Here is a 26989-nt window from a genome sequence, read left to right on the forward strand (position 1 = left end):
CTTAAACCAGCTCCATGTAGGAAACCCTCAGCGTTACTGAATTAACTCTGACCTGCTGTTTCTGTCACACTGTCTGATGTGTCTGATCACAGACAGAGGAGCTGTGAGTCAGTGACCATGAGCAGCTAAATCAATAAAATAAAATGTGTGCATTTTTTGAATATACTCACTATTTATACTGTTACATTCTTTTGAACTATAAAATGTTGTCAGTAAAGAAACTATGACGCTTAACAGAAGTGAGTAAATGACTCTTGTCTGTCTCTCTACTGTCACCATTTTGTGCTGTCTTTGATATCAGGTAAAGTCTTCTTCAGCTATGATCAAGATGTGTAAATGTTGCGTAATGGAGGCGGACACGAAAACTCAACCAATGTGCGCAGTTGTTGTGGCCGAGTGGTTAAGGGGATGGACTTGAAATCCATTGGGGTCTCCCCGCACAGGTTCGAATCCTGTCAACAACGATACAGTAAAGACAAATGCCTAATGTTGTTGCTCAAACATTTCACATTCACACCAAGTGCAGAATTATACCTGCACAGGTGTCCCATAATTGATTCTTCACTTCAGCTTCAGCTTTCTCTCCTCCTTGATTCTTTTTTTTTTTTTTGACTCTCCTCATTTCCCAGTCAAATTCCTCCACTGATGTAAACAGTGGTAATGCACGTGCAGGTGTAAACAGGAATCAGATCTTCTGCTCATCAGATGAGCTGTTGTATAGATTATAGTGAGAATAACTCATGTTTTTTGTTTGTGTTTGAGATGGAGATGGCTGTTAAAAAAAAGTCTATTACAATGAATAAATTTGGCTCAAACTTGCTTTCACATCCATGTACTTCACAACATGAAGTGAGAACATATGTGTAGTTGTTGTGGCCGAGTGGTTAAGGCGATGGACTTGAAATCCATTGGGGTCTCCCCGCGTAGGTTGTAACAGTCAGAGTCTAAACGTGCTTACTGCAATACCGAATAACGCCACAAGGTGGTGTTACCTCCTTTTTGTGGCACAGTGTATACGCAGCGGCCTTCTTGTCCGCCATGTTCTTGACCTCCGGACTTCCACAACGAAAGACACGCACTAAGATTCTCTGTAACACGAAGGTGACGGTTAAGCTGTCTACATATTACCACTCATGTATGAACTGTGAATGTAGCGCCGTGGAGACCTGGCATAATATGGTCTATGTTGAATTCTAGAATATTATTAATTAAAATACCGTGTGGAAATCCCTACTTCGTTGTCTGTCGACTGACTGAGCTAACGGCTAAACCTGCTAGCCTCTCCGCCTACACCTTCTCACGTTACAAGGTTCAAATCCTGCCAACAACGAAGCAGTTGCTTTCTCTGAGAGCTGTGGTGGTTAAACTGGTAAAAACTTATCTATGCTAAAGCAGCATCCACACTACTACGTCTCAATCTTAAAACAGTGTTTTCAAATGAAAATCATCGCTCCTTATCAGAAACAATCTCCGTCCAGACCTCAAAACGCATACATACATGAGCAATCTCAAACTCTGAGTATGCACGAGCCCGTGTAAACAGGAAGCAGACTGTCTACTCTGCAGTTGATTAGTTGCAAAAAAAAAAAAAAAAAACTACGAACGAGCAACAGCAAAGACAGTTGTAATGTTGAAATGCAGAATTTAAGTGAACAACTGCTACCAAAGACAATAAGGTCAGTTCCGCTTGTATTTCATTATCCATGTTGTATTCACCACTTGTAGTGGAGGCAGATGAGACCCAGTCAGGGAAGAACCATATGTGTCTATGTCAACATTTCCAAAGGTCTCTGTTTTCCCCGTCCAGACTACAACGCAACCCCAGAGTTTTCAAACTAAAACGGGGCCAGCAGCATTTCCAAAAGTCTCGGTTTTCGGTGCTGGAAAACTCCAGAATAGTCTGGACACGAGGCGAAAACGTAGCAAAAGAGATGCGTTTTACAACGAAAACATGGGAGTGTGGACGTGGCCTAAACACTGAAAACAGCCTTAGTGTGGATGTTCACCTTCTGCTTAGGTCATGAAACACCATCCATAAAGTCCAGTTTAACAAGTCGATGCACAGTTAAGGAGGAAAAACCTCATCAATCCTGCTGACAAGGTGAAGATGTTGTGTTGACTCTTAAACCAGCTCCATGTAGGAAACCCACAACGTTACTGAATGAACTCTGACCTGCTGTTTCTGTCACACTGTTTGATGTGTCTTTGATCACAGACAGAGCTGAGTCAGTGACCATGAGCAGCTAAATCAATAAAATAAAATTTGTGCATCTTTTGAATATACTCACTATTTATACTGTTACATTCTTTTGAACTCTAAAATGTTGTCAGTGAAGAAACTATGAAACTTAACAGATGTGTTTGTTAAGTTGTTGTGGCCGAGCGGTTAAGGCGATGGACTTGAAATCCATTGGGGTTTCCCCGCACAGGTTCGAATCCTGTCAACAACGATACAGTAAAGAGTAATAGTAACAGTTTGATGTGTCTCTGATCACAGGCAGAGGAGCTGCCTTCATTTACTCAAAGAAAACACTATTTCAGAACTTGAATATTTCATGACAAACGCTTTGTGATTGTGACTGAGAGAAACGTCAACTCTTTGTTTTGCACTCTATATCCACAGTGATAGTGACTACAGAATCATACCTGCACAGCTGTCCCGAAATGGATAGTTATGTTCAGCATAAGCTTTCACTCCTCTTTCATTATGTTGTTACATTATTATGCGATATTATATTATGTATTCCTACAGCTTAACTGCAACTTCACAATTTCAATGTCAAACTTCCTCCTCTCCTCAACTGCTGACTCTAAGGGCCTGATTTACTAAGATCCCAAATAAAGAGCGCTAAATTGCGTGTGCACACGGATAGATTGCGCGCACTGCCTGTTTGGGCCTTGCGAGTGATTTACTTAGATTAACAGCGCAGTTGACTACAGGCGCAAAAGTGATCGAGCCGGCCCTATTTAAATGAGGATTTTGCGCGAGTTAAGGGTGTTCACCGTGGCAAATGCAAACGAGCAGATCCAATTGGACCGGAATTGGAGGTGCTGGTACAAGAGGCAAACAAGCACATTTCTGAGTTATAGCAAAGGAATTTAACCGTTATTAGGAGGAACGCAATATGGGAGGCAATCTGTGACAAGGTTAATGCTGTGGGGAAAACCAAAAGAACACCGGATGAAATGAAGAAAAGGTGGCAAGACATTCGTAGAAGAACAAAGGAAAAAATCGCACAGAATAACAAATCGGCAAATAAAACAGGTGGGGGACCGGCGGAGGAGGACCCTCTGTCTCCCATTGAACAGCAGGTGCAGCTGACGTTCTGTGATGAGCAGATTACTGGGATACTGGGAATATTTTTAATTCATTCAGGTACACCACATAAGACATGAACGTGCGTCATGAACGTTCTTTAGCTGTGCAATGGAAAAGCGTAATTGCCAAAAGGGTTTTTTTGTTTGTGCGTTCCAGCAGGGGCGCAGAAGTGTGTGCGTTTTCATTTGTTTTAAGTTTCAGGAATAAATGACAGGAACTGGGCCGAACTAAATGTTTCCTATGTCTAAAAGAAAGTGGGCTTTAGTACATAAAAATGTGAGTTTTTGGTTTTGTCAAAATAGCACAAACAAGAAACACTTGACATTATGATGCAACATTTATTATTTAAGGATTTTCTGAACTCTGAACGAATGACTTTTTTGTTTTTTTCTTTTTCAAAGGACAATCATGGCATCGCCGGATAACCGATATGTCTCGATTATTTTTTCTTCTGCCATTCCAAAAAGAGTGACACGAACAAAAAAGATGCGTTCTCTCCGTTGCCTGTCGTGCCTACGCCGCCTCCTTGCAACAATGACCGCAGCCATCTGTGCACACGGCTGTGCCAGGTAGCCTAAGACTTGACTCTCAAACGTGCTAAATATATTCGCAAAAATAATCAGCGCAATTAGTTTCAGGTTTGGTAAATCTCATTGCGTGCGCAAAATCATTCTATTTGCATCTACTCCTCCCAATATTTTGCGCGTTCTGGCAGGCACGCCTATATTGCATATCCATGAAGGCAGAAGCGCAAAATGGATAGCGTGTGTTATTTTGCCCGACTGACAGACGCAATCCTCGGTGCGCCCGGTTGGTAGATCAGCATCAACATGTGTTTGCGCGTGCTGTCGCGTTTGCGCACGTTTTTACGCACGCAAAGCTTTAGTAAATCAGGCCCTAAGTCTTCTTCAGATATGATCAAGATGTGTAAATGTTGCGTAATGGAGGCGGACACGAAAACTCAATCACTGTGTGCAGTTGCAGTTGTTGTGGCCGAGTGGTTAAGGCGATGGACTAGAAATCCATTGGGGTCTCCCCGCGCAGGTTCGAATCCTGCCAACAACGGAGGGTCATTTTCGTGTGTTGTTGTTGCTGACTCATGGCTGTCTTCAACGTTATAGCGCATGCTTTGCATGTTAGAGAAGGTTCAATCCCTGACATCCCCAGTGGGTCTTAAGACCTGTTGAAAATGACCACGTCACATGAAAGTTGCTGACAAAAAGTTATTGGCACATACAGGGATGTAGCTCGGTGGTAGAGTCTCCAACATCTTTACATTGAAAACAGTGAAGCTGTGTAAAAGAAGTTGCACAGTTGTCCACTAAGATTTGGGGAACATAGTTCAGTCTTTCCTTTGCTTTGACGCACCAAGGTACAGCTTAACTGCTACTTCACAATTTCATTGTCAAACTTCCAGTTAAATTCTGCCACTCATGTAACCTGCTGCTGCATGAGAAAAGTTCCATGAAAATTCACTGTCTTCCAAGCGATGGTGGTATAGTGGTGAGCATAGCTGCCTTCCAAGCAGTTGACCCGGGTTCGATTCCCGGCCATCGCAGCTGCTGTTTAGTTTCCGAAACAGATAGACTACTCAAAAGATGATCTGTTATAATGAGACTAACATTTTTGTTTGTGTTTGAGATGGAGATGTTGGCCTACCTTTAAAAAAAAGTTATTAAAATTTACTATGAATTAGGATTATTCATGATTTGTTGGCACAGTTTTGCTTTCACAGGCATGTACTTCACAACATGAAGCAATCTCAGATGTGTAGTTGTTGTGGCCGAGTGCTTAAGGCGGTGGACTTGAAGTTCATTGGGATCTCCACTCACAGGTTTGAATCCTGTCAACGATGAAGACATTACATGGAAATGTCTCTTTAAAGAGTTTTCATAGGGGCTATTTGTTTGGTAGAAACTAGTTTCATTTAAAGTTGATCAGAGTTGTCTGTGGATTATCCAGAAAATCTGAGACCCTGGAATTTTGAAACTTTACTTCATCGGCTGTGTGAGCTCAGCGAGAACATGCTTTACCTGTATGAATCTCTGGATTGTCCACGCTGTTTCCATGAAAATAAATTCTGTAAAAGACTGAACTGTAGTCGTCAACAATGACTCTACATGTTGCCTCTTAATCAACACTTATTCTTGCATAACAGGACTTTGTCTGAAGATGTAAACTGTTAACTCTCAGCCACTGTTTCTCCACTACACTCATCTCTTTGTTCAGACAATATTACACTGAACTGCAAACTTCGTTTTCCCATTGAATGCATGCTGATTATCATTAACTGTTTTCAGTAGTTTTTATTCAAAAATAAATATTAATAGAATATTAAAGTAGCATCAAATGGCTACTCTTATAAGACTGTATTAATAGGATGGTGGTTTCTCTTTTATGTTGCTATGCACAAGACTGGCTCCTCAGGCTCCTCTGACTTGACAACAAAATCAAAGTGAAAGTTTACTTGGGACTGAACTTGAATTGTATGTTGTCAGAAATGTTTCTATATTTAAAGTTTGAATGTTCTTTCTTACTGGATGTTCTCCTGCTCAGCACAGACCACAGGTGAATAAACATATCAGCAACAAGACAGCAGTGTGTGGGTTTTCCTGTCCAGCTTTCAGACAGATACGCGCTATAACATCACCTACAAAGAAATCATTAATGTGTGTTTGCCTCTTGGAGCGTGTCCTGCTTTTCACCCAGCATACAGTAAGTGAAGTGTATGAGTGGATTGTAAACTCCACCAGATGGAGCTCTTGTATCCACGAATGCGTGGCTCTCCAAAAAACAACTGTTTCAAATTCTGTTTTTCTGAAATTACATTTAGTCATTTTGCTTTTATCCAAAACGACTTACAAGCGAGGGACAACACTAAAGCTTCAGTGCAGTAGGAAACCTTGGTGTAAATACTAAGTACTACATATATTTAATAAGTACAAGGAGATCAGGTACATTATCCACAGTTGAACTGATTTAGAAAAAAAAAATTGAGCTTTATGGTGTAAATCAAACTGTAAACAGAAAATCTTTAAAAATAATTCATAAATTATAACCCCTCAGTGATTTAGGGTTCAAGCACTGTCATTAATTTTCATGAAGGCTTTTTAAACCTACTTTATCACTCAGATGTATTATGGTGGTGGAAAGAGAGATTACTATTTCCCCACTGAAACACTGTTGTACTATTCACTAACTTTACATGTGACACTGAGTTGTAGTATGTTTTAAGCTTTTACACTTATGTCTGGTTAATCCAGATGAACAGATCATGACAAACACACTGTAGTTAAAATGCAGTGTCTCACAGATTTTGTGCTGAGGTTCAATACGAACACAAACTGTAACTTCATGTGAAAACCAGTTTATTCAAGACAAAATGCAGCTGGAACAAAAACATGAAGGATGTTCATGTACTTTTATCAATGATACAAACAAAGACCTATTGATAAATATGGAAATTCTAAAAAAAAAAAAAAAACGAATAAACGTAAGTTCAATGAGGTAAACAGAAGAACTATTGATCAATATTGATATCATTGACAGGAATTCTGATAACAAATAAATGTGTACTTATCTTTTTTAGTGAGAGAGTTTGTAGTGTATGCTGTCTCGCCCTCTTCTCTTCATTATTGATCCATACTGTAGAATTTACACAATATATTTATATTCACACAACATATTCACACTGTAGTATGAACACAGACTATTTAACTTTTAGACTGTGTGTAAAGGACGACTCACCAGTCTCTTCACTCTTGTTAATTTCTCCGTGGCTCCACTGTAGTTTCACGATGTCAGACACAGGCCAGATCCAAGAGAGAAAGAAAGGTGCAAGACGCACTGAAAACACTGGCCTGTGCTCCACATCCATGATGAACAAACTATTTACATATGTACAATGTTCACTCCTCAGTCCACCATATGTTGGATATGGTGCAGCATGTCCATGGGCCCCAGTGCAAGACGCTACCAGGGGCCTCACCAGCCCTGCCAGACGCTCAGGCCGGCTCTGAGGAGTCAAAATAATCCCTTTAATGACCTGCCAGATGCAGGACACAAACATGGTCAGTCTCATTTTCAAGGCATCAGTTCAGGCCTGTGAGTCCAAAATGGACTGAACCATGTCAGTGTTGAAGGGACAGACCAAAAGCTGCAGCAGGTCCAGAACCATCAAAGAACCAAAGAGGCTGGAGTCTGCAGGTCCTCCAGGAACTGCTGGATTACCTGGTTTGTTCATGAGAACTACTGGACCATCCCATCCCCCTCTGAGGCGTTTCTTTGGCCGACACAGACTGCTGCTGCTGCTGCTGCTGCTGCTGCTGCCGCTGTCTTCCTCAGAGGCCTTCCTCTTCTTCTTCTCTGCACTCTGCAGAGAATCTCCAGTGAACCGACAGAGGACTGACATGATGATGTGTCCGTCTGCTCTGTAGTCGCTCACTCTCCAGCGGTTTGTCAGCTCGGTGCTATCAGAGCGGTACACAGGGGAGATGACTCTGCTCACAGTCCTTCCTATCAGAAGTAGTTTGTTATGCTCCATTTAATAATGTCACAGAGCAAAGGTGTGTCAGTCAGCTATGGGCTACTGTGTTTTACCATAGCGGTCATCCAGACTGAAGATGCTGAGAGTCAGCAGGTGTTTCTCATGGATGAAACAATAGGAAGCCATGTGCGCCTCACTGCAACAGCTGCTTTTCACTTCCAGATGTTAGCACTTTATCACAGATGCTTTCTCACTTTTTACTTTTCAACAAATCATCAGTTGAAGAGTTTTACTTAAGAGCTCAGCTGCTGTCAATCAGCGCTCAGGTGCAAAATGACATCAGGATCTGTTTTTATACAGTGCTGTGAAAAAGTATTTGCCCCCTTACAAATTTCTTTTGTTTTTTTTGTCACACTTACATGTTTCAGATCATCACGCAAATTTTAATATCAGACAAAGATAACCTGAGAAAATACAAAATGCAGTTTTTAAAATGATGATTTCATTTATTAAGGGGAAAAAGCTATCCAAACCAACCTGACCCTATGTGAAAAGGTAATTGAAAGAAAAACTTAACTGGTTGTGTCACCCTTGGCGGCAAGAACTGCAATCAAGCGTTTGCGATAACTGGCAATGGGTCTTTTCACATCGCTGTGGAGGAATTTTGGCCCACTCTTTGCAGAATTGTTTTAATTCAGCCACATTGGGTTTTCGAGCATGAACAGCCTGTTTATGGTCATGCCACAGCATCTTAATCGTATTTAAGTCCGGACTGTGACTAGGCCACTCCAAAACTTTAGTTTTTTTTTGTTTTTTGAGCCATTCCGAGGTGGACTTGCTGGTGTGCTTCAAATCATTGTCCTGCTGCATAACCACCAACCAGTGCGCTTGAGCTTAAAGTCACAATCAGCAGTGGTTTTCGCCTTGGAACTCTCCCATGGATGCCATTTTTGCCCAGTCTCTTTCTTATTGTTGAATCATGAACACTGACCTTAACTGAGGCAAGTGAGGCCTGCAGTGCTTTAGATGTTGTTCTGGGTTCTTTTGTGACCTCCTGAATGAGTTGTTGATGCGCTCTTGGAGTAATTTTTGTAGGCCAGCCACTCCTGGGAAGGTTCACCACTGTTCCATGTTTTCTCCATTTGTGGATAATGGCTCTCACTGTGGTTCGCTGGAGTCCCAAAGCCTTGGAAATGGCTTTGTAACCCTTTCCAGACTGATAGATGTCACTGACTTTGTTTCTCATCTGTTCTTGAATTTCTTTGTATCGGTGCATGATGTGTTGCTTTTTGAGATCTTTTAGCTTACTTCATGTTGTCACACAGGTTCCATTTAAGTGATTTCTTGATTGTACAGGTCTGGCAGTAATCAGGCCTGGGTGGAGCTAGTGAAATTGAACTCAGCTTTCCAACAAAATGTGGTTAATCACAGTTAATTCATGATTTAACAAGGGGGGCAATGACTTTTTCACATAGGGCCAGGTTGGTTTGGATAGCTTTTTTCCCTTAATAAATGAAATCATGAAAAAACTGCTTTTTGTATTTACTCAGGTTATCTTTGTCTGATATTAAAATTTGTTTGATAATCTAAGACATTTAAGTGTGACAAAAAAGCAAAAATCTTCTCATCGCCATGACGACCTGTGAAACCTATCTCCTCAAATTAGGAATACAATATCCGATATTATTATTTAATAATAAAAAACTTACATAACCTGACAACTCCATGGCATAATCCTGTTGACAGACTTAATTAATTTTAATATTGCAGAAGAAATTATTTATTATAGCCAACAATTGTTGGCTAAAGTAAATAAACCACGAAAATTTGGCCGTTTGGTCGGAACTGAGCGAAATGTAAACAAACAAAATAAGAATGGAGGACACCTTTGTCTCCACTATTTGCAGGTAGTGTGTGAATCTGTTTTGTTTCTTTTTCGTCATTCATGGAGGACAAAATAAAAAGTCATAAAAACGTCATAATATAATAAGGCATAAAAAGTCATAGTATAGTGTTGCATTAAATAGTTGCTGTTAAATAGAGTTGCCAGTTAACATAAAGTGCATGTCTTTGAACTGTGGGAAATAGCCAGAGTACCCGTAGAGAATCCATACTGTGAGTTTTACCACCATCGTGTAAGCAGAAGCAGAAGCAGAAGATTTCACAATCACTTAACCCACATATAAACGAGTTAAATTTGATTTAACCAAGTTTGCGTCACTTCCTGAAACTTGCCGAGTTGTCGTGGCCGAGTGGTTAAGGCGATGGACTAGAAATCCATTGGGGTCTCCCCGCGCAGGTTCGAATCCTGCCGACAACGAAATATTATACTACTTTTATCAAAACGAATGATAGACGTTCATTAATTGGTCACAAGTCTGTTTTACTTGTATCGGAGCAAAGAAAGACATTCCTCTCATCTCTGTAAAAGATTGAAAAAATATTGAAAACTCAGTTCCTTGACAATGAAATAGCTTGTGATGAGAGGTTGTCTTGTGCCAGAGAGGTCCTGTTCTGAGTTCATGAGGACTTTTTTTCTTTCTTTCTTGCTTTCTTTCGTTTTCTTTCTTTCTTTTAGACTTCCGCGTTGTCAAAGGCTCAGCTGAGGAGCTGCACAACAGGCAGTGGTCACACTCTTCTCTTTTCTCTTCTCTTCTTTTCTTGTCTTCTCTTCTTCTCTTCTCTTCCTGATGTACCTCCTCCCCGTCTTTTCCCACCATCATCCAGCTGCTGAATTCCATACATCATCGGCAGAGGGACTAGTGTGGCGATGGTGGTATAGTGGTGAGCATAGCTGCCTTCCAAGCAGTTGACCCGGGTTCGATTCCCGGCCATCGCAATAGATTTTTTTAAGCGAATTTGTTCTATTTTGCGAAACAATGCAGACAGCGAACATTTTGTGTCAACACTGATATTAATTTTTGCCTCAACTAAATCCATAGATTAAATTTATAAGCCAAACTAAAAAGTGTAATTGATTTGATAGTTTTGTGCGTCTAAATGTATTGCGATGGCCGGGAATCGAACCCGGGTCAACTGCTTGGAAGGCAGCTATGCTCACCACTATACCACCATCGCATGGAACACAGTCACTGATGTACTATTTCCATGCGTGATTAACTACCACCAACCATCAACAACCGAACTATTGACAAATCAGATACCTGGAAAAACGGAGTCATCATTCCCACTGGATCCTGACGGGAACAAAAGTGATAAATATGAGTAGTAGACATTTATATAAATTAGTGGAATCGTGTTACTGTTCCAGACCTTGCCAATCTGGTTTTTAAACAGAGCGTCTAACAAACAGAGGAGTTTATCATAGCTTCATTTTCATTGATCAAATGAGGAGACTCTGTGACCAGAACTGGAAATAAAAACTAAACCTCTGATGTGTTTGATTAGAACAATGGTCCACGTCCTATTGAATATTTCCCATGATTATAAATTCGATTTTTAATTTTTAAACATTTCAGTCAGACTGACTAATCAGACATGACCTACTTCTCTTTTCTTTCTCTCCTCTCTGCAGCAGAAACAGTCTGACATTAAATCTCTCATGTTCATAACACTTTGCTCATCATCAACTGAAGAGCGAAAATACTGAGCAAGAAACTTAATGATAATTCATCCACTTATTTACAATACATCATTATTCTGACTTTAATGGTAATTATATTCAGAAATATTTATGTATTTTATATTGTTTACATTTCACCTTGTTGAATATCATTGTTGGGCGTGGTTACAACCAAACGTACAGGAAAGTATCAGCGCGTCTTCTCATATCATATTAAGAACTTCATTCATGGTTCAGACGATGTTGCTTACGATTAACAACTCCGCCTCTTTCACATGAACGCGCTCGTCAGCGGACAGGTAAACCCAACTGAGCCAGCTGATAACCTGCTTCGTAGTACAGGTTATCCAGGACGGGCAGTGTTACGTTCAGTTAAGCCAGTTAACTAAAAGTAGCTTTTCGAGCTCTCCTTGCGAATTTGTGAATAATGTAAATACAAATAATATTACCACATTACATGAAACAAAGTTCCTACTTACATGCATGTGCACCAGTAACTGTCCTACATGAGTCAAGTTTAACTGGATTATAATCATACCTGCGTGTAATTCCGTAGTTAGTTACTTTGCTCATTGCATCCATGTTTTCCCACATATCCTTTCTTGTAATTGAAATAGGATTCTCAGATCTTTCACATTTACCACAAAGATGATTTGACATGTTATAAAAAGACTGAGTCTTGTCTGCTCCTGAGCAAATGAAGACAAGTTATTCTTTCGCTCGCATTTACACTTAACGTGTTTATCCAGTAAACCAAAATGTTTCAAATATGATTCATGCTAAAGTTTTTTCCCCCAGTGTAATGAGTTATTCCATACAGATGAATGTCTTTGCTTATAATAAGAGATATACAGCATGACCCCTGTAGATTGGTTTTCATGCTCCTCTGTGACAATACCTTTATTGGCCCACAGAGGGCAGCAAGCCCTTATCTTATCTACTGTATGTTCATGCAAGTTGATTATTACCATTATTCCAACCTTTAACAAGTTTCATTTCATGCTGCTCTTGAAGTTCAGTTTAATCACTATATATAATAGATCTTGAATATAGCTGTGTAGAAGTAATTGTGCTTTAATGTAAATTAAAAGCTAAATCAAACATCCAGCTACACGCTGAGTGTCAGCATCAAAGTAATGATTCATATTTTAATGCACTCAAGTGCTGGGATGCAGCCAGGAGCAGGAGAGAATGCTGTCATCTGTCTTTTGAATCATAATTTCATTTACAGACCCTGTTATACATATGGATTCATTTATCCTACTATTTGATGTTAACCACAATAAATTGCAGTTCTTTTTCATAGAGCCTGTTTCTTTCGTTGGGCACAGTCGATACTTCAATAAAACTGGCATCAAATCCTTGTTCGGTTTTGCAGTTTTCTACTTTACATTTACAATTACTCATTTGGCAGACGCTTATCCCAAACGACTCACAAGTGAGGGACAAACTAAAGCCTCAGTGCAGCAGGAGACCTTGGTGTGAGTACTAACTACTAAAGAAGTGCAAGTACACCAGGCATAGTTAGGTATGTCGGGGTGTTAGGTGTCAGGAGAGGAGGTGCTCTCAGAAGAGATGAGTCTCCATGAGACTCTTGAAGATAGAGAGGGACGCCCCTGCTCTCATAGCATTAAGTAGCTTGTTCCACCATCAGGGACCCACAGACGTCACCTCTGAAGGCAGCATTCGTGACTTGAATTTTTTTCCTGCAGCCATGGGTACCAGTGTAAGTTGATGAGTGGTCTAGTTCAGTTCTTTGAAAACACATGCAAACAGACAAAACATTAACAAATTCAGAAAACACAGGAAAGTCAGGGAGAGAGAGAGAGAGCGAGGAGATGATATGCGGCAAAGGGCCACAGGTCGGCTTTGATTGGAACTTGGAGGTAACAGGACATATCCTCAGTGCACAGCAGGAGGACCCAACAGTAAAATTCTGTTAACCAGACCATGGCTGCAAGAATATTTCCCTACAAACATGAAAACACAATAGTTCCTTATTTTTCATCATCATTAATAATAAATGTGTGCATAACTGTCCACTGGAACTGCATCAAATGATGTATAATATTAATAATGAAGACACAGTATGTTTCATGCAAAGACTTTTATTTATGAATAGTCTGCAGCACTGTACAACAGCACACACTTGTCTCTATTTATGACCATTTTAATGATCACAGGAAATATAGACAAATATTGTGCCTTCAAAAACAGTTCCCTTTTCACAATAATCTAAAAATACCTTGTTCTGTTTAAATATGTAGCTTAACTTTTGAAAATAAAATATACATTATATGAAATATAACACTTGTTTATTGGATAGACTATATAGTACCAAATGCAATTATATGCAAATACACCTTCTCTCTGTGACGTCTTACGCATTTCATGCACAAAAAAAAGAAAAAAAAAAGATGCTGCGCATACAAAAGAAGCTGTACATACTTCTGTATGAAAATAGAAAATATCAAAGCAAGATGTGCACCAATAGTCTATATTATGTTACAAAGAAGTTGCAGTACAAAAAGACCTACGAGAATGACCAGATAACACATTACCTGGAACACAGAGGTACGGGTACTGGGTTGGTAACAGGACAAAGACAAAAACCTCAGACTGAGCTTCCGCTGGCGGACTCGAGTCGGAGCCGCCTCCATGCACGTCTATAACCACGTCCAACAGGTTCAACATCAAATACAGCTCGACAATACAGATCGAAGAGTGACAGGGTCAAAGAAGCAAACCAGAAGTTACAGTTTTAGCTTTGAATTTTGGTACTTAAACCCAGTGAATATTGATGTCCAATGCATAGCATAAAGTTTGGTTTGGTATGTTTTTAATTGTATTGCTACCCCATTAAGTGAAGTGAGTGTAAACCAACTGCCAGTTATGCCCACAATTTACAAAGCACTGATATGTCAACATTAAATTAGTGAACGTGTTCAGATACTGTGATTAGTATTCCAACAGCTATGTTCTGTACAGCGTCCATATTAAGCATCATTAGCTTAATATTTATTATTATTGCCAAAAACAACTCCAAATGTGTCTTTCGTGTGTTAAAGTAAAATGAATTACAGATGTCCAGTTTAAATTAGGAATTGTAAACCGACAATACAGGATGTGTTACACACACAAACAAAGTTCTCCACAGACACAGTGTGTACAAGGCACACTGCGATCAATATAGCTACATCTATCATTTTCCTGCAAGAAGCACTTCTGAAATCACACAGGAACTAAGATATGAACGAAGAAAACCCCACGGTTAAATATAGACTTCTGTTAATGCCACAAAATATAGATTTTCTTTTTGAACAGTATGAGGATTAACAAAAATAACACCAACATCAGACGTTTCTGATACATGTTGCGATTGGCGATGCTGAGACTGACGGCGCCAGAGCGGAGGGAGGGTGCGAACGTGATTCCTCTCCGAGTGTAATCTCTGAGTATTTGAGGAGATTATCAGGTGCTCGCCGGTAGCATAAAGCCAATAATCTCAGCAGTGCAAATCTAACACTTGTACCAAAAAAGCAGAGCTTCAAAGCAAACGTTTAAATGAGATCAGCTCCTTGAAATGGAGACTTACTTCTCAAATCGTGTCACAGACGCCCGTGTACAACAACTATATTGCTCTAGAGTGAAACTATTCAAGGACCACAGTGTTTCTCATTGCAATCCCAGCTCTCTGAGTACATTCTCTATCACACAAGTATAAGAATAAAGAGCAGGGGGTTTCATTATTAGTAATACACCCAAAGACTACACTTCCAAAAATCTAGTCTTTTCTTAACATAGATAAGAAAATATACATTTCTTCAGCAATTAAATGTCGTAAATTGATTTTTTATATTCTTAATAAAATCTTATAACTCTGTCTTATTTACATTTGGTGTAGGTTAATACTGATTGTAATGCAATAATGTTGCCTTCTTGTTTTTTTTCTGTTACATTTCTTTTTGTTTTGCTGAACAGAAGCACTTTTACATTCATATTTCAACACCCGAGCTCGTAAAAGGAGCCCAAGTGCAGACTGGGAATAATGACATGCATTTTTCCAAAAGCAAAATAAGATGACTTCAAAAAGAGGAAGTCCGCTTGCTTGAGTAAATAAACTTTGGAGGAGTGGAGAGAATGGGAGGACGAGGACGACAGGGTTGAAAAGGCCTGGAGAATTGGCACCGCCGGTGCCTTTATTTGGCTGTAAAAATGCTCTCGCAGCACCAGGACAGTCAGATGTGTGAGGAGTAATGTGTAACAATATTGGAGGGGTCATGGCTGACAAAGCCATGAGGTGAGATGAAAGCCTTTGTTGTTGGAAAAAGCTGTTAACTTGAGAAAGACAGATATCCACAGTGGTGAAGGCGGTGTCAGAGGTTACACTCTCTCCACCCGGCTGGGGTCGTAGGCATCTGATGAGAAAAAGAGAGGAAAGAAAAGATGAGACAACACAAACGGAAATAAGTCAGAGTGTCAGGGCGATGTTATTTGCTCTCACTAAAGTGCACCTTAAAGGAACAGTCCAACATCTTGGCAAATGTGCTTATTGCTTTCTTTCCAAAAGTGAGGTGGGAAAAGTCATTCCAGTCTGTCTGTGCATGAAGGAAGGAGCTGGAGTCAGAAAAGACTGGGAGCAGGGGACACAGTCATTCAGCCTCTCTTCAGAGTCCAAAAACATGCCAAGCAACACCTGTAAACCTCACTGTCCACAGTCAGATGAAAAGAGTGACAGTGCTCTCATGTCTGCATTCAAAGTATAGTAAACTACAGAAAGCTTTTAGCTTTACATGAAGACTGGAGAGTACCAAAGAGTAAAAACAAGTTGTGATTTTATATGGAGTTACATGCACCGCTGGCTCCAGTCTTCATGCTAAGCTATGCTAACGACATCCTGACTTAAAAAAACAGACATGAAATTGATATCCATCTAGTCGTCTCACTCTCAGAAAGAAAGATTGTCACATGGCACGGTACAATGTACAGTAAGAAAAGCAGAGGAGTGAGCGCCACACTTGGCAGCAGGGCTTTGCAGAACTGCAAAAAAAATGAATAAATAAATAATGAAAAAAACAAAAACAAAACGAATATTATGCATGTGGTGGGAAATATCACGACATTTGATATATATCAAACTTTCTGTAATAAACCTTCTTACCCACCTGAGACAGAGAGCACCTCCTCATCCTCCATGTTTGAGGGGCCGCAGGTCCCAGAGCTGAAGCTGAGCGGCAGCGTTATTTCTCTCTTGGGAACACTGCGGGGTTTCGGAAGCAGAGGAGGCTTCTGCAGTCTGGTGCGCTGCTTTGGTTTGGGCAACTTTTCTCCCTCAGCGTCTTGTGTGGATTCAGCTCTGCTGACCTCCTCTGCGTTCTGTCCATCTCTCAGCTCCTCCACAGGCTTTTCTTTGTCATCCTCCACTATCTTCAGCTCCACCTCTCCTTCTGGCTCTTCTGTTTTTAATTCAACATCGACTTCTTCACTCCCTTCATTGTCCACTTTCAGTGCAATCTCAACATGAATCTCTCCTTCCTCCTCGTCTTGTCTTTGCTCTTCCTCACATATCACTTCATTCACTTCTTCAGGTTTACAGTCTTCTTCGGGATCTCCCAGCTTCTCATGTGTTTCATGTGCATTCTCATGTTCATCTGGGTTTTCCTCCTCCTCCCTTCCTTCTTCCTCCTGTCTCTTCTCCTCTTCTTCATCTAGCTTCCCCTCAACTTCCTCCTTTGCTTCTTCTTCAACCTCGCCCTCCTCTCTGTCTCCATTTCTCTCCTCAGCACCAGCTTCTCCTCCAGACTCAGAACCTTTGAGACTGAGGCGTCTGATTCGAGACACCGAGTCCAGCTCCTTCAGACGTGCCATTCTGTCTGTGGTTGATCTTCCCGGAGACATAGCACATGAAGAGGCGGAAGAGTTTAGCTTATCTTGGAGGGATTCGATGAGTTTGCACGCCCCGCCTCGCCCCTTCTTCTCCCCGCTGCACATGCTCAGTGCTAGCTTCTCATCAGGAGTGACAGGCAGGGAGAGGAGAAGCTTACTGGGTGGGAACTCAGGCAGGTCCAGTACTACGGCGGACTGAGTCTCAGCATCCAGGATGTGTTCACCATCACTGTGGTAACTGCTGTGCTTTTGTCTGTTACCTTCTTCTTGGTCCACACCTAATCTTGTCTCCATCGCCTCTGTCTCTGTCCCATGGACAACATGGGACTCCTCATTGACTTGCTCACACTCTCCTATCACCTGCTGTGTCTCTTCGCTTGGACTCAGTCGTTTCTCAGCTACAGTGGCGTCTGCTTCGTCCTGGTTGTCCTCGGAGAGTTGGTTGTCAGCCACACCCAATGCCTCCACTGGAACGGCTATGCCCAGGATCCGTGCTGCCCTCTGCTCGATGGACTCATTTTCAGGGATACCTTTTGCGCATTTGACCTCATACAGGTTGCTGAGGTCCTCTGCAGGTAAAGCATTGGCTTTCTCCTGAATCAACAAGTTCTCCAGATGCTTATCTGCTATTGTTGATTCATTCTTATAGGTCAGAGGCTCAGAGATGGCATATCTCCCATTTCCATCACTGTCCTCAAACACAAAGGAAACCTCCCTGCTCAGCCTTGTAATGCGTGGTGAAGCTTCTTTCTGAGGTGATCTGCTGCTTTCACTCCTGGATCTACAGATGCGTAAATTCACCTCACCCCTGAAAGGAGGACCACTGTCTGATTTAGCCTTTCTCTGTGTATCCACCTCAGCTTGAAGCTCTTTATTTGAGTTGTGCTCTGGGCTACCACCATTTTTAAGTGCTGTCCTACTCTCCCACGAGGGCTGCACTGACTGACTAAGCTCTTTATGACTGAGTGGAGATGGGACTGAGAGTGAGCGCTGCATTGGCTCCCCGGGACCACCAGGGGTCTCTGTGTATACAGTTAGCCCCACATCCCTCAGCAAGGACTCTTGAGCGACTGGGATGTCCTGTCTATAGAGCCGGTTTGACTCATTGTGTGGACATAGTGAGGACAGGAGGCCATTGTCTCTGAGGCCTGCGTTGGGGAGTACAGATAGCTCATTTGTTGGTGGCATGTTGTTGGCCTGTGGCCTGGAGAAAGCACTCCTCATGTCCATGGAGTATAGATCAGCAGTAGAAGCCAAGGACTTTGATCTGACTTTCATATTGGTGGGTTTTTCTATGTGCATTGGTGGAAGACTGATTGCTTCCCTGCCTGGTTCTGGACCAGCAGTGAAATGTGCTCCTGATTTAAACAGGTCTAGACTCTTATTCACCCCATCGAGATAATCGGTGCACTGATCCACATTGGGTCTCTTCTTGATCGTGTCTTCCATCTCCTTATTGATGCTCTCCAGTTCACCAATGGCATCACATGGTCGCCGGTTCACTGGCTTTAAGAGAAACTGTCCAAAGACCACTTGCTCTGCGCTCTCTGGGGGAGTGGAGGTGCTCTTCCTGGGAGAGGACGGCTGCTGCTCTCCCTGATCATGGGCCTTGGATGGGGAGGATGGGTCTTGCTGTGAGGGTTGCAGTAAGGGGTGTAGTGAGGGCGGTTGCGTTGGGCTGAGGCTGAGACGGGAGAAGGCGCTGTTGCTGGAGCGATGAAGGTTCTTCTGGCCTGCCATGGGGTAACCATAAGAGGAACTAGTGTCTGTCCCCACACCACTGTCTGTGGTTGTGTCTGAGACGGACTGAACAGGCTCCCGTCCCCCAGGAGGACTCTGGGGTTCTGGGCTTTTTACCACCGTCAAAGGAGAGCCAGTCTGGGTTTCCTGATTACGGTACTGGTTCCCCGGCCAGGACCCAGCGTAGCACAACTCTTTGTCTTCACTGGCCTGGAGTGCCCAGGCGTCAATTATCTCCTTCCTTAAAGGGGCCCTCTTGTAATTCCTCATTGAGGATGTGCTGCTGGTGTGAAAGTGAGAGTAGTGGGGTTTGATGGGCATCTCGTTCACAGACTTGCTGCGAACGCTTTGGCTCTCTTTGAGGCCTACAGCAAAGGTCTCTGTGTTAGTGACAGTCAGGCTTGGTATCGTCTCGTTGTTGTTCTGGTCTGCTGCTGAGTCTTTATTAATGTTAGTCGGCGTGTGAACGGGGACAGACACAAGGCAGAAGATGGTCTCACTCACTCTTCTCTTGGTGTTCCTGTTGTTCTCTGGCCCTGTATCCGGGGCAATTTTCTTCACTTGGGTGATGGTTTCTGCAAAGACCTGGTCTGAGCTGGACCCCTGGCGAGAGGAACTTCTTGTTAATGGAGCCTGGAAGGTTGAAGAGGGAGATGGAGGAGGACGTTGGTTTTTGGGATATCTGTTGTTGCAGTTTTGGTCAGTTGCTGGGAAGTTATCGACAGTTTCTTTGTGCAAATCGCTGTGCCACCTGTTATTGTCATTGTCAAAGTCGCTAGAAGACGTCTGGTTATTAGCTTCATCGGCCAGTTTGGCGGCGATGAAAGGCCCCAGTGGTGGGGGCAAAAAGGCACTGTCGTCGGATGCGGGCTCCGACACGGTGACGCTGGGAAGCTCATTGCGGATGTGGCGGATCTTGTCAGCGTCCGTCAGGGAGTTGCCACCCAGGGCTGAGGAAATGTGACGGATACGTGGGTCATCAAAGGGAATATACTGGACCCCTCCACCCGGGTGCTCCTGGGTAGTATACACAGGGTAAAGCTGCTTCTGGCAGGACAAGCTCCTCTCTCTCTGGGGATCAGGCCAGGAACCTGCTGGATGTCTGATGAACCAGTGAGACCCATCAGGAGCCACTTGTATCTGCTGGTACACATCCCCTCGATACCTAACAGTAAAAACAACACAGTTGCACTTTATCTAAGTAACAATGACAAGGAATAAAAAAGAGTGAAATGTAAGCCTGACTGATGATTTTGCTCTATATTAGGGATGGGCATTTTCAGTAATTTCAATATTTGAGTACTCTGATTACCTTATGAATGATTACTCGATTACTCGCAAGTCGGACACGGACCTCCCCGACCAAGCCTACTGTTTGGCTGTCGAATAACATCACTGTCTAATACTTTCACATTTATGTAAATGAATAGCCAACAATGGAAACCAAGTGCAATTTAAATTGCCATGTGGTTAAGCATCAAACTGGTATTTCTATGATATGCAAGTTTAACACCACATATCTTGCACTGCACGTTATTGTGTTTTTTTTTTAATCAAAGTATTTCCAGACATCAGTTTTCCTGGTCACGCCTGCCATGGTGCAAGTAACGCCAACCGAGTTGAATTATTGTAGCCAAAAATAACACGTGCGCAGGTGCGCGAGTAGTGAAACCCTCCTCGAGTAATGACATCAACGAGTACTCAAGTACTCATACCCATCCCTACTCTATATGGCTGTTTAGTGAATGAGAGTATACCTTCAGAGCACTGAACAGATCCACTGATGACTATCAACACATATCATTAGAGAATATAGAACAGTATGTCATAGTTTTTTAAGCACCTCAGCCCCTTAATACAATATAAAGGTGAATTTTCCTTCAAAAAAGTATTATTTGAATGCACATATTCTTTTTAGCAATCTTTCACATACTAATGTCTTCAGTGTTGGAAAGAAGAATATCCTGCTCACTGTTCTCTCTCAGCATTACAATTTATTGATCATCGTAACGTTTCGGTCTCTCCAGACCTTCATCAGAAGTATTTTTACTTTGTTTTACTACGTCAGAAGTATTGGAGAGACCGAAACCTTAGGATGATCAATAAATTGTGATGCTGAGCAAGAGCAAGTGTGTGGGATATTCTTTTCAAGCCTCAAGTGACACTTTCTAATGCATCTGCACTTGAGACATTTGGATGTGCGAATATCGTCATTGAGAAAACATACTAATGTCTTACAACTTATTTATACAAACTTCTTGAACTATATGGAAAATGCATTGGACCTGGAACAACACCTGGATACAGCTACTGTAGCAGGAACTACCTCAGAGGCTGTTTTGAGCTGTTTGTCGCAACCATGTAAGAAACAGTCATAACACCTCACAGGGTTCACATCAAAAAGAAGGTTTGAAGACGGGTGCAGTCTGACCCATGAGTAGTGAGGTTGTGACGCTATCACGTTGACAAGATCTGTCCACAGACATATAAACACCTGCCAAAGTGTTCAACACCACCTCTCGTAGTTCCTGCTACAGTAGGTGTCTCCAGGACCACATTTTGCCATGATGGAGTGCGCACACACACACACACACACACACACACACACACACACACACACACACACACACAAGGTGAAAACAATACCAGCCATGTTGTCGCTGCTGGTAAAAGTCACTTGAATAAATAGTTTCAGATAAAGAAAAACAGACTAATTTACCTGTAGTCCAAAGGAATTTCACCATATCCCCGGCGTCCTCCTGCCATTATAGGAGCTCTCTTATATGATGGCGGAGGGATGTATCCTGGAGGTCCAGAGTCCGGAGCATAATAGTCCAGTTGGGAGTCACCTGGCCTTGATATGGGAAGCGGCGTTCTGTCCCTGGCCTGGGGAATGACTGAGTCTCTCCCAGACAGCACCTCACAGCTTCCCCTTATCTGCTGGTGCATCTCATAAGAGGGAGGTCTGGGTGGTCGGGTGAAGCGGGGCTTTGGTGTCATTGAGAGTTGGTTGGCGCTAGCCGGCCTGCCATTCTCCGGCCAGCGGGGCGCCCTGTAAAGGTCGTGGTGAGACAGTGGGTGGCCGTTGACCCGCCTGTACAGTTCCTGACCGGATGAGCCTATGTCCACATACTGCAGGCTCTCAGGCTGCAACATCCTGGGCAGGGACTGGGATTTGGCTTTGGTCCTGGGGTGGACTACCATGCCCTCTGGCGTCCTGGCATGGAGCCGCTGCTGCTCCTGTGCCCAACGCTCACCCTCGCTCTGTGACAGCTGGCGGCCAAAGCTCACGGCTGGGCGCCACTCATCTGTCCCCAAGCTCTGGCATTTCCTCTCAGTCGCCATCTTCCACTGATGGAGAGCAGCCTCCCTCTCTCTAGAGCGGGCCTGAGCCTGGACCTGGGCCTGGGCCTGAGCCTGAGCCTGGGCCTGGGCTGCCCAGCGCTGCCTCTCCTGAGCTGCCCTCTGACGCTCCTCTGCAGACATCTCTTGGCCTCTTGCTTGCTGAGGCCCCTCTGGTCTGCCATAACCCCCCTGTCCGCCTCCATGGGACTCTCTGAAGTCAGCATAATCCAGCAGCACAGTAAAGTCCTGGCCTCTTCTCCTCCAGTAGGACACGTCCTTTGACTGCGACTGTGGACCTCTGGTGCCGTCGCAGAACCTGAGGAAACAGGTTGAAATGTAGAAGCTGTGTCCGGCAATTTTTGTAACTCAATCTGAAAAGCATGCAGACTTTACACAGTGACTGTCCTGGACTGATAAAATACACACTGACAAATCCGATCTGTGAGCACTCTGAATTATTTAAGCAATCAAACCATCGTACAGCTGTTCAGGGACGTACTTACTGTTGTGAAATATTTACTGCTGCTCTATAACGTGGACAGATTTAAAAAGACTGAATTCATCTCCCACTAGATGGAGACAGATGACCACCAGTAGCAGTGCAGTGTCTGGTCACTGTGATTTTCTATGGGGCATAATGAACACGTTACACAATGACACACAGTGGCTGTGAGTCCCAGATGTCCTTCAAGACAGATCAACACTAAAGGACGTTTCATTGACAATCCTTCTATTGCACTGCTCTTTATCTTTAACTCTCACCAAAGCAACGCTGCTATCCAGTGTCTATGTGAGGATGTCTGATGGGACACAAGAAGACTGGGTCGCTGCATCCAGCCTGATCATTTCAGGATATTTGTGGAGTGACTGACTGACTGACTGACAACGTAAATAAGACGCAAGCACATGTGTACACGCCCTCGAGGCCGAGGCGACTGAGCGTCCTTGACATTTCCATCCACAATCATCACTGGCCAGGGATGTTTTGCTCGGGGTGGGGGGGTGGGGGGGTAGCCATGCCAATTTGATAAATCTGAGGGCATCTCATGTAAGATGAGTTGCCATCATTAGTCTAATTGGGTCTAAGTAGCACTGCCTAATCGGAGCGCCAAGTTAGGCCTGTTCCTTATCTACACTAAGGCTGCCAGGCAAAACGGATTTGGATAAGGAGAAGAAAGAAGGATGAACAAACAACAGACTGAAATTGCAGAACATATGTCTTAGCAATTCCCGCATTCCCAATAGAAAGCTCCGATAGCACTGGCAGAGCAGCGACATGAAAATGAGGATTACTCGTCTCAAAGAATAAAACCAAAAAAGAGAGAGGAGAAAAAAAACTAACACACTAACACAACCACTGACATTATTCAAGGTCATTTGACTATTTTCAGATGCTCTGTCACTGGCTGGTGGCTAAAAGGGATTAGGGGAAAAAAAAAGTCAGCCAAACACAATGTAAGGAAAAAGGGAGAAAATCTGACAAGCCTGCCTAATTGTGTGGACATGGGAACAGCTGTATTGACTTTGTCTCAGTTACAGCACACTAACCCCCAGAATTGGTGCAAATAGGCAAACTAAACAATCCTGTTTTCAGGAAGAGACAGATTGGCTGCAGCCAGGCCGCATCTCTGGAAATATCATACGTTCTAACAGTCCTTATCCAAGAGGGTTTCAATTGCATAACTCCAGACTAAGCTAAATATAGCCTATCCTCCATATACATATTTAAATAAACCCTACATGAATCTTGTATTATTGATGATGTGCATTATATAAGCAGGTGTGAAGCCTGGGAAACAGTGGAAGCCAGTTAGGCATATTGGTCACATTCGGGGGGGGGGGTTAGAATGGGGAAGGGGCCATCCTGATGAACCTGGCAACCTGTGCACGTAAGACTGAGCATGCTCAAATGGGCCTCAGAGGTTTGCCCAGGAGGTGTTTTGATTACAACTCCAAGATCCCATGTGGCAGATTAAGACTCCAGCACACATTATCCCTCCTCCAGTGCCCGGGACTTGATTGGGAAAAGGAAGAGAGATGGGAAGTGACACACAAGGGGAAGGATAGAAGCATGAGAGAGAGATGGCCGAAGGGAAGGAGTGAGAGTGTTAGGCAGTTCCATTTATGATGTGGTGTAAAATCCCCATGCAAACTCCTTGACAAGTTATTTAATTTCATTAGTACGCTCCATCAAAGCACCATAACAATGAAAGACTGTGGCATTAATCGATAGAGTGTGAGGACAAACCATAATCAGGACATGAACATGCAAAAGGTTGAGTCAGACAGGAGCAAGGTGCAGCACAGATGTGTCTTACCCACTGTCTGAGGTCAGCGACTCTCCCAACGAGTGGGTGTCAGTTTGGCTCCTCTCGCCCTCCCGCCTGGGCTGGCTCCTGTCCCTGGGTTCGTTATTGTTGTTGGTGCAGCCGCTGCCGTGTGCTTGGGGCTGCCTGGTTCCGCCACCGTTCCCATAGGGTGCCCCGGGCCCTCTTTCATAGCCATTCACTGTCCTAGAGCCGGGCCTGTTCTCCAGGATTTCATGGTGCTTGCTGTAGGATGGCGGTGAGGACGAGGGAGCCTGGCGGGTCGAGGATGCGGGGGCTGGGGTGGGTGTGGAGGAGGGGGTGGTGTGCTTGGGCAGCTTGTATCCATGAGAGATGAGGAGGTCCTCCACGCTGTACATGGTCGCATTTGTTTATGCTGGTGTGATTATATTATTTTCCTCTCTCTGCTTTTTTTGTGTCTTTTTGTTTTTTTTGAGAGAGGAAGGTAGGTCGGTTGTCAAGGCGTCTCTGCTTCTTCCCTACGTGCAGCGGCAGGATCACCGGCACAGCTGCGCAGCTGAGGCCATCACTGGGAAAAAAAAGAGAGAGGGGGAATGACATGAAGAGACAAGAAGAGAGACAGAGAAAAGAAGGTGACAGTAAAACCATTATCCCTGCTACCCGTGTCCAGTTTTTGTCAAGGGTCCCACTCCATGTGGACATCTGAGAGGACGAAACAAAAAAAAAAGACCCCCGAACCCAAATTCTGAGCCGCCACGACAAAACCAACATCACCCGCCTTTCCCTCCCTCCTCTCTTCTCCAGTCCTCCTAGCAACAACCCTGTTTCCATCTCACTCAGACACCAAGAGCACCAAAACCCGTCCAGAACTGAGGTGAACAAACACCACGATCACATGATCACCGCCGGCCGCAGGACTTTCAGGAGGGCTGCTGGTTGCTGCAGTGAAAATACAAAATGCCACCGTTTACAGTGGGCTCCCTGCAGACCCACATGCAGTGGCTGGAAGGTAGCTGTTAACAGCCAACCGCTGCTCATGTTTTGCATCAGTGAGGCAGCTGGGGGATTGTCTTCCTCTCTGCTCACCTCTGCTTTCTCTCCCTCAACATCTCTTCTTCATCTCACAAGTATTTTATGGTTTTAGTCTGAAAGGATGAAGACATTTTTACAACCATGTGCCCTAAATAAACCTCTGTGTTGAACTGGTTGGCTTTGTTCACAAACCCCTTTGAAGAGTCACACAGATTGAACATCCTCCGTGTGTCCATGTCTCCTTCTCTACAACTTGACGGACAGAAAACCACTCTGACCATCAATTAATCATTTACATTGTCATGTCATTTTATAAGCAGAGATTCAACGGTTCCTGCTCTTTTCGGGATGTTCTATGAACATAAACTGAATCTCTTTGTGTTTCAGACTGTTGCCAGTAGGGCTGAATTACATGCAAATTAGGGATGCCTATATCACGTTTTTTTGGCGCAGACACCAATCATCTATGAGATCGGCTGATCCACGGCCGATACCGATCATTTTTGGCATGCATTGCAGATGGCGTATGTTATATCAGTCTCACACACTTTGTAAAAGTTCCATAGGGCCGACATGTTTTGTTTTGGTGGCCTGTCGTGCGCCGGCGCATTTTTAATGACAGGTGGTCGATCAATCAGGGCATCCCTAACGCAGATATTGCGATTTTATACATTCAGCTGTAGCCTTCCTGTCTGTAACTTGTATGATGCCAACACATTTAGCTTCCCCTCTGTTGTTCATAAGTTGAGCTTTTTGCAGCATCGGTAGTGCTGGTACTTGCAGTAGCCAGTATGTTCAACATTATCCTAATACACATTTACTGACTGTAAAACAGCTGCTGTGTTATGGCTGAACAATATGCAAAAATAATACTGTGATTATTTTGGCAGATATTGCGATTGTGATATGATTCATGATTTCAGTTGGAGTGGTCATATTTGCACTGAAACAAAATATAAAAATGACAATGTGATTTTTGTTGGGGCTTGTACCAAACGTTCCTTTACGTCTGGAGAATATGACCTGTAGGCCGCGGCATCTCTGTGGCACCACAGTGCCTCATTTATGGTCTGCTGTGACACATTTTACCTGTGATTTGGATATCGCACTTGGCCATATCCGTATAATATTTCGATTGATTGATCAGCCCCAATAGGTCAGACAAATCAAGTGATGGGAAGAAGTTGGGCTCTGGGAAGCTGTGATAAGTAGTTTTCTGACAGTATATAGACTACACAATTAATCAAGAAAATAATTTGGGCACTAATCAATAATCAATAGTTGTAGCCCTGTCTGTGTATAGCTCATTA

At 43.2% G+C, this 26989-nt stretch overlaps 1 protein-coding gene and 7 non-coding genes across 8 annotated transcripts; 6 read left to right on the top strand and 2 right to left on the bottom strand.

The window, feature by feature from the left end:
* The first annotated feature begins 382 nt into the window (after nucleotides 1–382).
* Nucleotides 383–464, top strand: trnas-uga. Its single transcript has one exon. It is a non-coding gene; the product is annotated as a tRNA-Ser (tRNA).
* Nucleotides 465–2368: 1904 nt separating this feature from the next.
* trnas-uga lies at nucleotides 2369–2450 on the top strand. Its single transcript has one exon. It is a non-coding gene; the product is annotated as a tRNA-Ser (tRNA).
* Nucleotides 2451–4302: 1852 nt separating this feature from the next.
* Nucleotides 4303–4384, top strand: trnas-aga. Its single transcript has one exon. It is a non-coding gene; the product is annotated as a tRNA-Ser (tRNA).
* Nucleotides 4385–4805: 421 nt separating this feature from the next.
* trnag-ucc lies at nucleotides 4806–4877 on the top strand. The gene has a single exon. It is a non-coding gene; the product is annotated as a tRNA-Gly (tRNA).
* A 5166-nt stretch (nucleotides 4878–10043) lies between these two features.
* Nucleotides 10044–10125, top strand: trnas-aga. The gene has a single exon. It is a non-coding gene; the product is annotated as a tRNA-Ser (tRNA).
* A 447-nt stretch (nucleotides 10126–10572) lies between these two features.
* trnag-ucc lies at nucleotides 10573–10644 on the top strand. The gene has a single exon. It is a non-coding gene; the product is annotated as a tRNA-Gly (tRNA).
* A 167-nt stretch (nucleotides 10645–10811) lies between these two features.
* trnag-ucc lies at nucleotides 10812–10883 on the bottom strand. The gene has a single exon. It is a non-coding gene; the product is annotated as a tRNA-Gly (tRNA).
* A 2632-nt stretch (nucleotides 10884–13515) lies between these two features.
* On the bottom strand, nucleotides 13516–18577 carry LOC111228240. Its single transcript, XM_022754079.1, has 2 exons — nucleotides 16554–18577; nucleotides 13516–15806 (listed from the first exon to the last, which is right to left on the bottom strand). Exons 1-2 carry the CDS (start codon nucleotides 18574–18576, stop codon nucleotides 15772–15774), a joined length of 2058 nt encoding a protein of 685 aa, XP_022609800.1. The 5' UTR covers nucleotide 18577; the 3' UTR covers nucleotides 13516–15771.
* Between the last annotated feature and the right edge of the window lie 8412 nt (nucleotides 18578–26989).

The sequence above is a fragment of the Seriola dumerili genome, unplaced genomic scaffold, assembly GCF_002260705.1.
Source record: "Seriola dumerili isolate Sdu_G_001 unplaced genomic scaffold, Sdu_1.0 BDQW01000216.1, whole genome shotgun sequence".
NCBI lineage: Eukaryota > Metazoa > Chordata > Actinopteri > Carangiformes > Carangidae > Seriola > Seriola dumerili.

Excerpts from the sequence above, each read along its gene's own strand:
- LOC111228240 (XM_022754079.1), bottom strand. The coding sequence starts at position 18,576 with ATGCACATAGAAAAACCCACCAATATGAAAGTCAGATCAAAGTCCTTG. Across the intron at positions 15,807-16,553 it reads GGAGGTGCTCTCTGTCTCAG|ATGCCTACGACCCCAGCCGG; the intron begins GTGGGTAAGAAG and ends TTTTCTCATCAG.